Genomic DNA, 17,721 nt, shown 5'->3' on the forward strand with positions numbered 1-17,721 from the left:
ATAATCACCTACTACATCAAGGCAATAAATGCTACAGAAGGGAGATATTGTGTGTCTCGGAAAGATCTGTTTCGTTCAAGCCCTGGGGCATTTCTGTTACTGCCTATCATCAGTCATGCAGAACTAACATGGCAGGTGAATTTTTGCAATCAAAAAGGCTTAACAGCAAGATGCCTCTAAAAACTTAAGGAGTTCAACTTTAACATTGCACATCGCCATAAGAATACTGGTGACCTTGTATTATCCCTCCCACCATGGGCATCTTTCACTGCACATATCACAATGCTTTTACTAAGTTACATTCAAATTTTAATTAAACTGTTTTTGTTCATGTTATACCAATTAGTGGAGCATAAAACTGTAGATAATAATACATAATTTAATGTTATATACATTCTATGCTCTTAAGTTTTATAAGGCAGTATTTTAAAAAACTCAAATTTTTCCTAGCATAAGAAATGCCACATTTTCTCTTTAAGCATCCTGTCTTATCTAATTAATTTACTATCTCTTCAAGAAATATGAAATTTAATGTAAATCGCTCGTTATAATGTTATCTCTTAGGCAAAGCATAATTTTCCTAGCTTTCAGTCGAGCCTGTCTTTCCCCATCATCTGTTCAATAGTTTTCTCTGATATTCAATGCTATAATATTTTATTACCAGTAAAAAGATTGGGAAACTTGTACTGAAAGATAAATTCATTTGCTGTAGATGTAAGAATATTAGTATTCTAAATTAATAAGAATATTAGTATTCTAAATTAATAAGAATATTAGTATTGTAAATTTGAGTGCTTACTTTCTTCTATCAAAGTATTAAAATACAAATGTGAATACCCCCAAAACTGTATCCGAATATGAATACACAATGTCTGGAATATACGCAACCTTCACTATTTTGTAATGGGAAAGATTGGTATAATGTCACAGTTTTATAAATATAACAAAGTTCAGGATGGAACAGCTTAACTGAACACAGTAGCTGTCAAGAGATTTTTAAAATTTTCAATTTGTATAGATTTCAAGAGGCTTCTCCAGTAAAGACAATAGTCCATTGTTTAAAAAAAAATGTTTCTGTCTTGTGTTAAAAATTAATATTGTTTTCGTTGTGTGTATTCACTCCTTTTCTTTGCAAAAATTTGACTAGTTTAAAAGATATGCCAAATTGCTTTTTAATATTTCCTGATTGAATAATCAGTGATGTCAAGAAAACCCACTTGTAGAGAAATATATATGTAAAAATGGCTCGTTTGGGTTGAGAAAATTTTTTACGTAGAGGAGTGAACAACATTTCAACCTTCTTCGGTCATCGTCAGGTTCACAAAGAAAGAGAGAGGTAACTGACCGGAAGCTGACCACATGTTTGGAAGGGGTTGTGTAACTGAGTGTCGGAATGTAGAGGGCGGTATTAGATGTTTGAATATATAATTTTATTTATATTAATATAGGTATAAAGGCGTTCCTTTATATTGGTTTATTTTGGGTTTAAGTTGTTGTATAAGTAAGGCTTCTTTAATTTTGCATTTGTTTATGTTTGTTTCTTTATTTAGTATTTGAGTGTTTTCTATGGTTATGTTGTGTTTATTTGACTTGCAGTGTTCGAAAACGTGTGAAGGTGACTTTTTATGTTCTTTGAATCTGGTTTCCATTTTTCTACTTGTTTCTCCAATATAGAAGTCGTGGCAGTTTTTACATAGTATAGACCTCAGTTTTGAGCCTGGTTTTTGAATAAATTTGGTATTAACTGGAATGTAATATTTTGTTACTAGTTTTTGCCAAATGTTGATTATTTTTCTGCTGATGTTGGGAATACATGGTATGCAGCAGTATATGGTTTCGTGATTTTTTGATTCGTGAGATATATTTACTTTTGTTGGTTGATTTTGCTTTCTGTCTTGGTGTGTGCATATAATGTTTTCTACGGTTTGTGGAAGAAACTTATTGATGTTGATGAAGTATTGTTTTATTTTGTCTAATTCATCGTTAATTTTATCTGGTGAATGTCGTTTTATGGCTGTGTTTATTTGGTTTCTTAATATGTTGAGTTTTTGTTTTGTTTCATGTGCTTAGTCCCAAGGAATGTGTAGTCCAGTGTGGGTGATTTTTCAGTGGATTTCTGTTTTAAATTGTGTATCAGTTCTTGTAATTTTGAGGTTAAGAAATATTTGATTGCTTCCTTCTTTATCACATGTGAAGTTGATGTTGGGATGTATAGCATTAATGTGATTGAAAAAATTAAGTGTGTGTTCTGTTGATGTTAATCCCGCAATCGTGTCGTCTACATATCTGTACCAGTATAGTGGTGGATGTAATGCTGTGTTAATTGCTTGTGTTTCAACTTGTGTCATAAAAATATTGGCTAGAACAGGTGATACTGGGTTGCCCATGCTTAGGCCATTTGTTTGTATATAGTTGTGGTTGTTGAACATGAAGTTTGTCTTCATCGTGGTGAATTCTATGAGGATTGCTAATTGGTTGCTGGGAATGTCTAAAATTGTATTTTCAACATCTAAACCCGCCCTCTACATTCCGACACTCATTACACAACCCCTTTCAAACATGTGGTCAGCTTCCGGTCAGTTACCTCTCTCTTTCTTTGTGAACCTGACAATGACCGAAGAAGGTCGAAACATTGTTCACTCCTCTGCGTAAAAAATTTTCTCAGCCCAGACGAGCCGTTTTTACATATATATTTCGTGATTGAACTCCCTGTTATACAGCAGACCAATCTTATTCACTGTTAGAGAAATATTAGTTAACCTGAAAATATCACAAAATCTGATGACATAATCAAAGTCCTGCAGATGATAAGTGTTTACCAAACCCAAATTGCTAGACCACTGTTTGGCAGAAACTGTTGTATAAAACAACCATTTCTTCATTAATAATTATTCAACTTTGACCTTTCCATTCCAGAACCACTCATGCAAAAGTACCCACACATGTAATTATTGTTCCTGCAAAGCTGTCAGTTGGTAGGATACTGGAACACTAAAAAAAATTGACAGTTTAAAACAAAGAGTGCACTTGATACTTAATATGTCAGGAAGGAAGATTTCATGCCAGACAGAAAGCCAGAAACAGCTGTCTCAATGTATTTACTGGTGGTCACAATGTTTTACAGAAGTTTCATTATAAAACAAAACTGAGCAGGAAAGATGAGTATACTTTAGAAGAATCATTACTTAATAGTATACCCAAAATATTTCAAAGAGACTGATTCATGGTAAAGCATAAAAAAATACCTAGAACATAAAGCTGTCAAAATGAAAATCTGGTTGGCTAATAATCTTATAAAAAGACTAGTGATTGGATAACTCATTTTTACAATATAGTATTTCACCTTAGATGCTTTCTTCAAATTGTAGCATTGGTGTCTGTCTTCATGCACATACATTGTTTGTGTACACTGTTACTTTCTCAGACAACATAAAACTGGGAACAAGGTTGGTCTTGGAAGTACACTGTTCATATCTGTCTATATGCACATATATTATATGGTGGATGTGATGTCTTGACAACTTTGTGAAGAGTGACAGTGCTATGAATACTAAATCATCATAGAATCACTGAAGATGCAGCATACCTAAGAACAAAGAAACAATTACAACAATCAGGTAAATGTATGACTTCTGGATGCCCCCTGTTAATCAGAAACTTAATCATGTTCCTGTCAAATACAGTAGTATACATCAGCATGATCCATGTTTTAAGTGTTAAATATAAAACAAAAAACTAAAATGTTCAGAACATCAGTTTGCCAAGGCTGGAACAACATTAAGGTAGTGCTGACCCTTAAAGAATGTTTGTGTGCATTTTTCTTATAATAAAGCCACATTAGGCTATTTACTGAGCCCACTAAAATCGGGGGTTCAATTTGCTTCAGAGTTGCAAGTCTATAGACTTACTGCTGTACTAGCAGGAAGCCCCCTTAAAGAGAACCCCAACATTTCAAAAATCAAATGTAGTGTAAGTTGAAGGTGTAACCCATTTTCCTCATAAATTACTCATTTTGTCTCAAGACCCTTAGTAATTAACCTGTAGTAAGTGATTAAAATTAAAAGCCTAGCTTGTTTTCATTCCACTTCACCATTAAAACCAGTAAAGAAATTTAGAACATTTATTGATATTACACTCTTCCATGTATTAACATTTTCAATTTAAAAATCTTTACTAATTGTCCAATTATCACTAATGAAGGCACTAATTAAAGTTAATTGCCCACAGTTCATTAACATTGCACTTTTTAATTCAAGCTATGAGGATGTTCACAAAGTGCACATCTATCAATTATCACTATCATTCCTAGGTAAAATTATGGTGTTAAAATTGTGTATGCTATGAATTTCTTTATCCCTGCCACATCAGTTGGGGATATATTTATCAAAATGTACTTTAAGGCTTTTTTTTTTTTTGGAAATTCGTGCAAAGCTACAAAAGGGCAATCTGCACAACCTGTCCCCAATTTAGTCGTGTAAGACTAGAGAGAAGGCATCTAGTCATCACCACCCCCTGCCAACTCTTGGGCTACTCTTTTACCAATGAATAGTGGGATTGACAATCAAAGTATAACAACCCCATGGCTGAAAAGGTGAACATGGTTGATGTGAAGGGAATTCGAAGCCACATCCCTCAGATTTTGAATTGAATGCGTTTCAGATAGAGGAACCCAAAATAAAAACATGGGAAATACATTTGTCTGAAATGATTCTAAGTTTGTGACAATACTGGGGTAAATTTATGCAAAGTTCCTCACCATTACCAGTTTAATATGTTATACAAATAAACTTTTAAAAACCTTTCTTGTCCAAGGTAACACAAGCAGCTTCTTCTGTATAAGGAAGATATGTTACAAGAGGTTTTACAACCATAATATTATAAATTATAATTTACTTTTTAAGAGTAAATCGATGCGTACTACACGTCTTATTATACAAGACTGAAAATAGGTAATTACCATCAAATTGACATCTAGATATGTTGTTTGAAGTACGGTTTTAAAACCATGGTTTAATTCTTTCTTGATTCTCTGCAACTGTCTCGACTAGATAAACATAAGCTATGCTAGTTTAGTTTTTTTTTTTTTTGCAGTAAAGCTGTAATAAATTTATAGATAATTACTTTTACGTAGGGGAGAATGAACCACAGTAATACAATGATGAAGAAATGTCTCAAAGTTTTGGGAACTTGTACTGGCATAGATACTTTATTTTTGTGATTGTACAGAAAAACTAATACAGATTTAGTAATATATATTTTCGAGCATCTTAGGAGAGAGTTAATGTATTCCAATGATATATGAAGCAGTATTTACTACTAGTTTAGTGCTCCTTCCAGGTAATATTTATTTGTAGCTTTTACCCATTTGCTATGTATTTGTCTATTTTTCCTGCAAGATATATTTGGTTGAGTAGTATGGTTATATTATGCAGAAAAATGTGCATTTTAACAAAATTGCCAAAGTTAATATTTTTATGATGAATTAGGGATATCATATATCTGTTTACTCAACCGGATGTTAAGGAGTTTAACGTAGTGAAATTGTCTTAAATTTTGATTGTACTGGTCTCAAATTTGATCACTTAAAACTGAATGAACCCTAAAAGTAAAATAGCTTTATTGCTGTATGATACACACAATACATTGACCTTAAAAAATCAGTTGTAGCTTGTTTATAAACTGGGTGTAAATAAAAGTGACACTTGTTCAGTGTTAAATATAAATTAGACAACATTACTCATGAACCTTAAAAGTAAAATAGCTTTATTGCTGTACAATACACACAATACATTCACCTTAAAAATCACAGTTATAGCTTGTTTATAAAAAATGGGTATAAAAATAAAAGTGATACTTGTTCAGAATTAAATTTAATTTGGACAACATTATTCATGAACTTATAATTTATAATGAAAGCTTTCTAACAAGGTTTCTTTCTTTGAGTCTTTAAAAAACAAACAGCAATGTTGATGTCTCAAAAGTTTCCAAATAAAACACTTGAAATTTAATAATTTTCATGAATAACAATAACAACTATTTCAAATATGTAAATACACAAAAACTTAAGTGATTTGGAAATTTTGTTTTAGAAGAATGGGCTAACTGTTTTGTTTACTTTATAGCATCATATATTCAGTGAGCCACCAAGGAACATGGTAAACAAGGCCCATATATAGGTTCTATGAAATGACAAAGTTCCATTTCACACACTGTTAAACTATGCACCAAAAACTGTTTTTACACCAAACGTCACTTTATACTTCAACAAAGATCATGGCACCCACCTAGTGTGCAAAACTGCCAAGGCCTACTACCACACTGATGGAGTTGTCAACCTCACAACCCTTGGCAGTCTGCTGGAAAGAAGACGAGCATTCAGTGAAAGGAAACTCATGCACACCCAAACCTCAAGCAAGTCCTTTTTCTTTTAGATAATGGTAGTACTTACAAACATTCGAGGTGGTCTTACACAGGAAAAACATGAGAACTATATTCCAACTCATTAAGACCACTAACACTGATATGCTATGCATAAACGAAACACTACTTATGGAAAAAACTAATTTTAACATCCCAGGCTCCAAGACAAACCACAAGTCACTTAGTCAAGACTGCCAAGGTATTGCCATACTGCACTGCAAAGACATCATAACCTCTTTCCCTGAGCTCTCATTCTCCACACATAATGGAGTAATCATTTGCCAAATACAGATAACCCAATCTCCTATAACAAATCTCCATTTACATATTATCCCAAACTAAACCTGACACAACTATGCTGCAACATATTTACAACACATTCCTTAACACCATTATCTTAGGCAATCTCAACAGCAAGCACACAGACTTCAAATGTCAAACCACCAACAGTAATGGCATCATTCTCCATAAACTCCTACAAAACAATCAAGCCACACTATGATGGCAGTGAAGACATCCTAGACCTCAAAATAGCCCCAATGTGCCAGTCACACCAACTGCATAACTTTCGAGTCCTCAATGATGTCAGGAGCAACCACTGCCCTATCTCCATAGACATTTTCCCCAAACTTAATTCTAGCATAGATGTGCAACCACCACTATATGATTACTTGCACGTAGACTAGATCCACATAAGCCAGTGCATTGAGAATCGATTACCGTCACTATCGACTGAAGCCTCTTATGAAAATGAAAGAAAGCTGTGTGATTCAAATAACCAATGCCATTAACCAGGGCACTAATGACACAATACCTACTAAGAACTGCAATAACAACCCCAACTTGTGGAACCTCAATCCAGAGATACATCAAACAATCACAGAAAAACTCCAATCATTATCACTTGTTACCCCAATACCAAAACCCTGATCAACAGGATTAAAACTCTCCAAGCATATAACTGGAACACCATCAAAAATGCCTACCAAAATCCCACACTTTTCTGGCATAAGGTCAAATCCATAACCAAAACCCAGTCAAACAGCAACATTCACAGACCAGGGAAAAATCCAATGCATTCGCTTAACATTTCATAAACACCTTAGTCACCCCAAACATCTGAACCTTTGACACGTCACACCACAACTGCAATCGATTTATTAGCTTAAACCCTGCCCTAAATCATGATAACCTGCCTTTCTCATTCTATACTTGGTCATTCACCAGAACCGAGGTCAAGCTACTCCCAAAGAAAATCAGAAATAAAGCACCAGGTCCAGAAAACATCAACAATGCAGTTCTTAAAAACCTCTGATGCAAACTTCAACCACCTATATTTATCCTCTCCTTGTTCTCAGAATATTACCCAAATGTTTGAAAATCTACAGTAATTAAGGTTATACCAAAAAAAACAACAAAATCTAACTACTCCTTGCAATTACAAACCAATCAGTCTACTAAATACCCTCAGTAAACTAATGGAAATAGCCATCACCAACAGAATGAACAATTTTCTCTAGTGCAACAAATTAATAAGTAACAACCAAAATGTAAACAGAAGGAAAAGAAACAACCAATCATTTAGTCCATCTCATTGAACCATTTCCCAAGGGCTCAACTGCAAACAAAACTATATTGCCACCTTTTTGTATGTCCAAAAAGCATTTGACTCAGTCTGGCACAATGGCGTCCAATACAAAACCTAGGCCATACACCTCCCACCAAGCCTAGTCTGATGGTTCTCCAGTTTCATCTCTAACCATATGGCCATAGTGATAATTCATAGCTCCTCTTATAATCGATTCAGTTTAAGTGCTGGTGTGCCCCAAGGCTTAGCCCAGTGCTATACAGCATCTATATTAATGACATACCCTTCCCTCAATTATATCCTCATTTCCCAGTATGCTGAAGATACAGTAATATGGAACACCTCCTGTAGCCCCCACACAGCACCTAACAGGGTCCAGACAACACTAGATTCTGTCACCCATTTGTGACATAAGTGGCATGTCGCCTTGAACCCCACCAAGACCCAAGCCATAGCCTTCCACCGAAATGTCAATAAGTACTGGAAAATCTGAAAACTAAGCTTCAATAACAATGATATTCACTTCACAAAAGCATCAAATTCCTTGGTCTTACCTTTTCTCAGAACCTAACCTGGATCCAACACTTCCAAAACATCATTAATAAAGCAAGTAATAGAATATTCTTCATAAAATATATCAGTGGCCCTAACAAGGGATGCTCATCAAAAATCCTCACTATATACCAATCTTTCATTAAACCTCTTTTCGAATATAGTAATGCAGCCACATGTAACATGTCCAAATACCAATACTCATTACTACAAAATCTCCAGAACCACACAACCAAGATTGCTTTTTGGCTGCCCAACTACACCCCACCAGCATACCTTGAAACACTAACTGATCTCCTACCAATACAAGACCAATTCATTAAATTAGCAGATTGCTAATACACCAAAGCCAAACACAAAAATACTCAAACATCTCAACCAGATGACACTCTTCAGTCCTGGGCCAAATATACACCACCATTAAACCGGATCATTAACCATACCAATTAGTACTACCTTATTTAACAAGTGGTAACAACTTTTAACATTTAAGGTTTGAGCATGAGGCAGGTAGATTATTTGGTGTCCATCCAGTAAAAATGGTTTTTCTCTGGGCACTCCAGTTTCTCCCACAACTAAATTTCTTGCTATTGGAATTATAGATCCCCAGCACCTTGGCCCTAAAAGGACCTCTTTCTTCCCCACTTCTCTTCTCTTTACTCACCTTCCTTCCCACTCTATTACTCTAAGTTTTTCCCTTCCTTTCTCTTCATTCTCTCACTGCTTTCTCTTTACTGCCTCCCCACCTAATACTTGATTTGCCTCAGCCTGAATCTCTGCTCAACCATCGTTTTCACCACCAGAAGTCTGAAGCACAAGAGAAAGTGTAGCTGCACCACAAGCAATGACTCCAAGCTTTTTTGCCAGCAATTCCTGACTCCCAGATTTCACATCCAAAGTAACCAGGACTCACCCTTGTTTCCTAACATACATCTAACCTCTGAACATGTGTGAAGTTGAAGAGACTGAATGCTCCTGATTTGCCTCTCAAGCTCCATTCCCAATCTGTGGCATTTAAAAACCTGAACCATTGCAATGACAGATTGGATTGGAACTACAAGTGTGAAAGATAGTTAGAATGCTGTCATTTCCCAGTTTTCTAATCCTCAAGCAGATCTTTCCAGAATAGTTTCTTATAGCTGATGGCAATCTGATCACACTTAGCACAGAAGCTGGATTCCTAATATGATATACAAAACATACTGGTTATCCCATTGAACTGCATTATACATCAAGAAGCACTGTGTGCAAAATCTGACTTACAATGCCTTGAAGATGTAATTAAAATTTGCCACAGAGATTGTAAACTTTATTGCTTCTCATGCATTAAATAAAAGGCAGCTTCAGTCACTTCCTAGCTTAACTTGATGAATGGTGGTTTGTTAATATACGACAGTATCCGTTTGCATAGTTATGGCTATGTGCTCAACTAATTTGTCAAATATCTCAAAGAAATAAGACTGTTTATGGAAGATAAAGTCAATTCTTCCTGGAATTAAATGATACATAGTGACTTACTTGTTTGATGTTTTTTTATTGATTTCTGTACTCACTTGAAGGTGTTAAATGTTAAACTACAAAATTCACAAAAAACTATTTACATCATGATCAATTACATTGTAGCCTTTGAATTGAAATATATTGATAGGGTCTGCATAGCCATTCCATAAAATATTTTTCGTAACTTCAAAGTCATTGAGATGATTTTGAAAAAAAAAACATTCGTTTATTTGAAGAAATGGAATGACAAGGTTTGTCCACATTTACACCAAATGTAAATATTGAGGATGAGATTACCAAACCTTAATCTTTTTTTGAGATCCTGAACTGAATGGATAGATGGATTTTCTCATATGTCCAACCTCAACAAAATCTTGATCAAAAGCAGTCGTTATCAGGACAATCAACATTTAAAATAAGTCTCATGTACTTTACATGTTAAAACAAGTGCTGGTTAAAATTACAATCTGCAAGATCCAAATCTTGCTTTCTCACTGATTGTAGAACTCTCTCACATGAAGTCAAATAACATAGACTTGTGACATAATGAAGACCCAAAATACAGCCACACAATTCTCAGATGAACCTCTCTCAACTAAGAATCAATTTCAATTGTTAGCCGAGGCTGCTGACTGATAGTTGTTGAGCAATAAGGAATGCTTGGACCTATCCTCATCAAGTGAAGATGAGAACTAAACACCATCTAACTGCAGTGGTTCTTAACCTGGGTTCAATCAAACCCCAGGGGTTCGATGGAAGTCAACACACACACACACACACACACCCCCCCCCAGAGAGTCATATCCAGCATGGGTGAAACAGCCATTCACGTTTCGTGTTGCGACAGTAGATGTCAATGATGAATACCTTGACGAAATCATTGAACTTCAGCAAAGCTAGGTTCAACAGCAACTTTTCAGAACAATGCTCTCAACATTTTGGTGTCACTAAATCGTAGCATACCCTCTTATTGCTAAGAACGCCCTTGAGATACTCATACCATTTGTTACAATGTATTTTTGTGAGCAATCCTTTGAGGATGGTAGACCTAAAAACGAAGAAAACAAACAGATTTTGTTGCAAAGTGATACGAGAGTGGCACATGCCAAGGTGAAACTGCACATTTCTGAACTTGTCTCTGAAAGGCAACAACAAAAGTCACATTGATTTACAGTAAATATTCATATTTTTTTTTGTGTATGTGAAATTCATGTTTTTTTCTTTGAATACAGTGATACTGTGTGCAACTGATACATGGTTCATTTTGTGCACTAATAAAATATCTACATATGTTTTGAATTTGAAAAAATCATTTTATTTTTCCAATTACGAAGGGTTCAGTGAATGCAAGTACGAAACTTCTGGGGTTCAGTACCTCCAACAAGGTAAAGAACCACTGATCTAACTCATCAGCCAAAACAACCACAACACTTATGTTCAGTAATGACAAGAAAACCACCATTCCTCTTCCAGCCCAACTTGTCAATTTAAATTTATCAACCCTGATTACTAATCCAAGAGCTCTTCCCTTAATGTCTAACCCAACAGATTCCATCACACTAGACGTTGTTTCCAAAATGACACTAGCTACTGCGGAAGGAAGTATACCTCTTGATATTCGCCAACCTACAATTATGAAGGAACCACATCGATTATTTCCAACAACCATCTTCACACACCTCCAACACCTTCCACATGGGAGGGAGTCCAAAGGATATGCTACCATCTTAAAACCCTAGTCTATCACAGCCTTCAAAAAGGTACTAAGTTATCTATTCATGTTGCTAGAAACTGTCTTCCTGGTATGGACTTGGTGATCCACAGTATACCCTTTGATATCTCTCTCAAGGAAGTAAAAATAATTGCCTATGACATACACCACTAGATAAATTTACAACAACAGACCTCAAGAGATGTTCCTGGCCCACAATCACAATTCTATGACTACACTCAAGCTGATGGGCTAAACTAAATAGCAATATTATTCATCAATTACCTTAAAATCTGAGGCAATAGTCAAATGGTAATTTATAATTATGCCATCAAACTAATGCCATGAAAGAAACAATAAATGAAACCATCCCCAGCAAAGTCCATAACCCAGACACTAATGCATAGAAACTCACCCCCAGAAATTCATCAGCTTATAATAATCAGAAGACAACTTAAAGTTTATCCAAACCTGTAACATCAAACTTGAAACCCAATCAACAAAAGCAACAATAAAATCACAAATTTAATACAAAATCAGCAAAACGATAACTGTAATAGATTCTGCAAATCACTAGATAATTCTCACCAAAATTCAATGCATTTCTGGCAAAAATCCAAACCTATAACTAACAACCAATCCAATAACAGTATTACTTTCATAAAGTACAATAACATAACTGCATCAACAGATAACAAGCAAACAAGATATTTTCCCCAGTATTTCAAAGCAACCTTTGTAACACCAAAACTTATCTTGTTTGAGTCAAACAAACCTAAATAACTATATATCCAACAACCCCATCACTTTTACCCCAACATTCTCAGTTACAATCCACAATCACTTGTACCATTTATCTTTCTAAAATGAAACTTAATCTGAAGAAAATCAAATGCAAAGCTTAATCTAAAGAAAATCAAATGCAAAGCTTAATCTAAAGAAAATCAAATGCAAAGCATGTGAAGACTGCATCAATAACATCATGTTCAAAGACCTCACCTTAAATCACCTAGTTGCAATCTATAAGCTGTCACTAATATCTGGACACAACTCAGACAACAACAGGAAATCCACAACCACCAAAGTTATCCTCAAGAAAGACAATGACCAAAGTAACCCTAACAAATTATAGGCCCATTAGGTTAATCAACATTAAGAAACTTAAGAGTGTATAACCAACCAACTAAATTTTTCTTGTGATAAAATTTTAAATAGCAATCAAAATGCAGGCAGGCAGAATCTTCAAAGCAACCGATTGCCTAGTTTGATCTACTGAATCAGTTTAGAAAGAATTTAACAGTAAGCAAACAATAGTCACAACCTTCCTAGATGTTCCACAAGCATTTGAGTCACTTTGGCATGATGACCCAAAGTTCAAATCACAGTGTTAGCATTCTAACCAAAATCATTCACTGGTTATTAAGCTTCCTTAGCAACTATACATCAAAAGTCAAACTTAATGAAACATTGTCCCTCCCGTTCATGTTAAGTGTTAGAGTCCAACAAAGTTTACTTTAATCCAAACACTCTGCAATATTTTGTAAATAACATACCATTCCACACACACTCACCTCCCAGTTTGCTAATGATGTGCTAATGAAACATGGCCAGAAATCCACATATAGCCACTTCCATCATCCAAATTTCATTAAACACAGTTGCTAAGTAATGCAATAAATGGCATGTTGCCTTCAACCCTGAAAAATTGCAAGCAACTACATTTTGTAAAAGTATCAATAAATACAAAAAGAAATGCAAAAACCTTATACTATGGTTGAACAACACTTCATGAAACTTCACACACTGTTAAATTCCTAGATGTAACTTTTACTTCCAACTTATCTAGGCATAAACACTTAAATAAATTATTATGATAGCTAGTTGTACAATAAATTATCTAAGATGCATTGAAGGCATTAACAAAGGCAGCTCAGCTAAAATGATCACTAAAATCTACAATTTGAATACAGCAATGCTGTAATCTGCAACATGATCAAGTATCAATACAAACACATTTAGAACCTCCAAAACAACGTGCTAAAATCAGCATGCAGACTCCCCCAATTACACTTCCCTGGAATACCTACACTCTATGGCCAAAGCCCCCTTCTTAAAGAGTGCTTTTTCAAACACTCTTCTTGCTGCTAGAAACACATACAAGTTAGAAATGCACAAATGCAAGATTTCACACAAATCATGTCCACCCGAGCCTAATAGATCAAAAATTCCCCCCTTCCCCTGAACAAACACCTCAAAATGTACTCACTCTTCTTAACCATTCTTCTTCATTAATCCAATATATACTTTTATCTATTGTTTTATATGTTCTAATACACTATCTTATTTTCAGGTAAGGGCACTGGTAAGGTATATTTAACTCCTGTTTTTTTGCACATTGAATTTCTCAGCAATTGGATCAACCAATCCCAGACCCTGAGAAGGACTGCATCTGTTATGCTTCAATCTTAATATTATTTCATTATGTATGGAATGTTAACTTTGAACTTTTCCTACTGTGTTATCAGTTTTTGACTTTATCTCACTCTAAGCATTAGGCTAATCACTAGATTCTTCCCTTACACTCACTCATAACTTTGCTGAGTAGCACACAAACATTTTATCAAAATTTTGTGCAAGTTTCTCCTTACTCATTTTGCCAAAGCCTACTCTGTCTGTTTTCAACGACTTTTCTTGTGTAAGTAAGGCACATGCAGCCAACAAGTTTCCAAAATATCGAAATTACTTACTCAAAGCACAAATCAAGGTAAATTCTGTCTCCATGACCAGTCTGATCTTCATGGCTTTTTCCAACTGTTTGTATTACTGAGTAATTATGTTAAGAATTAGTTTTAAAACCATTCTCACCTCACTAAGCTTAAATACCTTATCCATCCTGATGCTTACAAGTATAGTTTGTTGATTTAAATCTTTTTTACCTTGTGTTGGAGGTGAAGAGAAACAAAAGTTTCTGAGCACCCCCTGTTGTTTCCCAATCCCCTACTAAGCTTGTGAGATTTGAAACTAAAACCACTGCCAAGATAAAATAAATGTACTAAAGCTTTAAACAGCACACCAGTAATGTTTGATACACTGAAAAACTTTAGGTGGTAAATATAACAATGTTTTCATGTACCTATGCCTCTGAAAGTTTGTGGTGTATCTGATTTAAAAAATAGACTTAATGATGAAAGCAAATGCTGTTTTCATAACTTTCTTAATGACTAATTCCAACCTAATATTAAAATTGTATTGTACTAGCAAAAGATAATGTAATTTGTGATAGTCAACATACAATAATAGTATGCAACAGACTGGAAGTTTTCTGACATTTGTCAAGCATTTTGGCACTTAGTCCTAAAAAATGTTTAACATCCCTTCTATAAAGATATTCTTAAAAACCTAGGAGAAAACTAAATAACTTCTGATCTACATGTCAATGAATAAAGAACAGAATTATAGGATATCTTATCTAATGTTAATAAAGGAGAGAATTATGGGACATATCTAATGTCAAAGCATACAGAAAAAAAGAATTTGAAAAATATGAAAAAGGTAAAATTTTACTGCTTGGTGAAAATTTTCATACCTTATGTAAAACTAACTTAAATAATAAATTAAAATTTGAATTTATTTCAACAAGTGATATTACCGAAATAATGTTTGTTTACATAAAGAAATTTAACTGATTTTTCAAAAATTAATTAACCTATTTTAAAATATCTAATTAGTAAATATTGTGCACACTCAATAAAACGAGAAAAAATATATTTTGTGCTAAAGCAAATACTGAGTAATGGAGTTTAGAATAACCTTAAAAGTTTGAGATTTTGAACAGACATGTAATCTCATTTTAAAATAGAAAACCCTTAAACCAATGTTGATTTAACAGATTTCCCATCTTTGTAAATTGATGCAGCCACGTATGCCTTCTGCATCTCTACTTGTTTAATACGAGTGTAGGCACTTGATCCAACTAGTACAACAGCATTGCTAACCCACCAGAGAGTTGATTTAACTTCTTGGAACCATATTACAGCAAGCAGTGTTTGTGCACAAGCCTTTGCAGTACCACTGATGTTGTGGGTGAGAGGAGAGGTAACCTGTTAGAAAACAATTTATAAAATGTGAACATAAATAACTAGAGAACTATTCTTTTATAGATTGTTTGAGCAAAGTATTCATGCTGAGTACATTGAAATGGGCAAAAACTGGCTATTTTGGAAAAAAACAAGTTTAGAAAACAACATTATGAAAGTCTTCCCTCTTTTACCTTTAGGACTAGACTACAGAAGACTGTTGAAAGATACAACTTGCATATTTAAATAAAACAAAACATGAAACTATGTTTTCATCTGAAAATCAAAAACATAAACCAAGTTGAAGACATTTGGTCATAGGCTTACACCTGGTAGTTACTGGTTATAAAGTGATAAGGGAGAAAAAAGAAAACTTTTGATTTAACAAAAACAGAATCAAAATGGCAACAATATGTAAATTAGTAATAACTAAAGTACTGTCAAGTTGTCATGTTTCAAGTTGGCTAGAGTGGACAGTACACACCAAAAAACAAGCCTTACTACCCCATCACATCATCCAAGAAAAACAGGCAACATTATGAGTAAACAAGTAATTCAATGTACAGTTTATTAAAAATATATTAATTAAACAGATCAAAAGGGACAAACACTCATTGCAAATAGCAACTGTATATCTTAAAAGGTGCCTTCTCCATGGCACTCAATACTTTCATGTTTTCGGTTGCACAAATATTGATATTGCCTTATGTAGCCAATTTGATATTTCCCATATTACTCAGATCATGTCTCAACAAATTAAATAGTTTCTTTCCTAGACAGAATGCCATGTTTTAATTTAGAAGGTTTCTGATCATAGATTCAAGATCACAGCTGACAAAAGTCAGTACAAGGTGGTCAAGCTTGATAAGTCATCAGAAATTTAGAGTTTTTCAGATGTCAAAACATAAAATATTATGGAAAGGATATCATTTGTTGCAGAATTCACAGTACTTAATACTTAAATTTTTGGTACCATGTATGAATTTAATATGGCTTCAGCTGTTTTGATGTACATTTGGAAGATCAGAATAAGTTTAACTGCTCTTCTGTAACAACTGCATTCTCTACCCACTGGGTAGGACAAAATCTCAGTACATACATATGAGCCCCAGTACTTTTCTCAAAGTCTTCCCATCTGACTGGAAAATCTTTGCAAGGTAGTACAGCAATTTACTTTGTTTGCAAATCCCACTCAGAAGCACTGACAGAACTACAAAAAACCACATGGACAATATGGAGATCGCAAGACCTAATGCTGGATTGAGATGGGTCAAAATATGCAAGTTTTAACACTGATTCCAATATCTCATGGAATGACATTTAACATCTGGACTGTCCATCCCTATTTGCAAATGATAAAAATTAAAACCTTTTAGTGAGCTGTAAGAAATGGTTTAACAGGTTATTAGACAGAGTTTGACTAAGAAACAGAATCAAGAAATTAGTCATCAAAATTTTTTTTCCCAAGTCAAAGTACACATCAGGCCCATTCTTTTGGTTTTAACCACTCATAAAGATTCATTGTACAAGAGAAGAAAGTTATCCTTCCCAAACCTTTGATACATGGAGTCAATTGAAAACAAGCTACATACACATTTTCTCCCTCTCCACAAAAGAACTTAGATGTGATTTTACAATCTGTGAACATCTTTTTAAAACATGTTTTTGACAGCTTTTGTAAATATGCCACCTAACAATGATCTTCAGAATCCACAAAACCGCAGCTTTCCATTCGTCTTTTCATACATTTTAATTTAGTCTGCCTGGAGTAATGAATAAATTGTATAATGAGGTGCTGACACCTAGAGGAAAAGAAGGGAACCATCCAAAAACTAACTACAAATTTATGCAGCTTTATTGAATTGTATTAGATT

The 17,721-nt window shown here is 34.4% G+C and overlaps 1 protein-coding gene across 2 annotated transcripts in view; it reads right to left on the minus strand.

The window, feature by feature from the left end:
• Nucleotides 1-3,135: 3,135 nt before the first annotated feature.
• The window catches only part of LOC143243234 (GDP-fucose transporter 1-like), a 44,678-nt gene continuing 30,092 nt past the window's right edge, over nt 3,136-17,721 (minus strand). Inside the window, exons 9-10 of one of the 2 annotated variants that reach the window (XR_013024257.1) lie at nt 13,343-15,871; nt 3,136-3,586 (exon numbers count right to left, since the gene is read on the minus strand). Coding sequence is in view for 1 of the 2 variants with exons in the window: in XM_076487114.1 (XP_076343229.1) it covers nt 15,638-15,871 (234 nt within the window). In the remaining variant the exon portion in view is untranslated. Of the gene's footprint in view, nt 3,587-5,750; nt 15,872-17,721 lie in introns of those variants that run through there. The other variant, XM_076487114.1, reaches the window with a different exon arrangement.

The sequence above is a fragment of the Tachypleus tridentatus genome, chromosome 1, assembly GCF_004210375.1.
Source record: "Tachypleus tridentatus isolate NWPU-2018 chromosome 1, ASM421037v1, whole genome shotgun sequence".
Taxonomy (NCBI): Eukaryota; Metazoa; Arthropoda; class Merostomata; order Xiphosura; family Limulidae; genus Tachypleus; species Tachypleus tridentatus.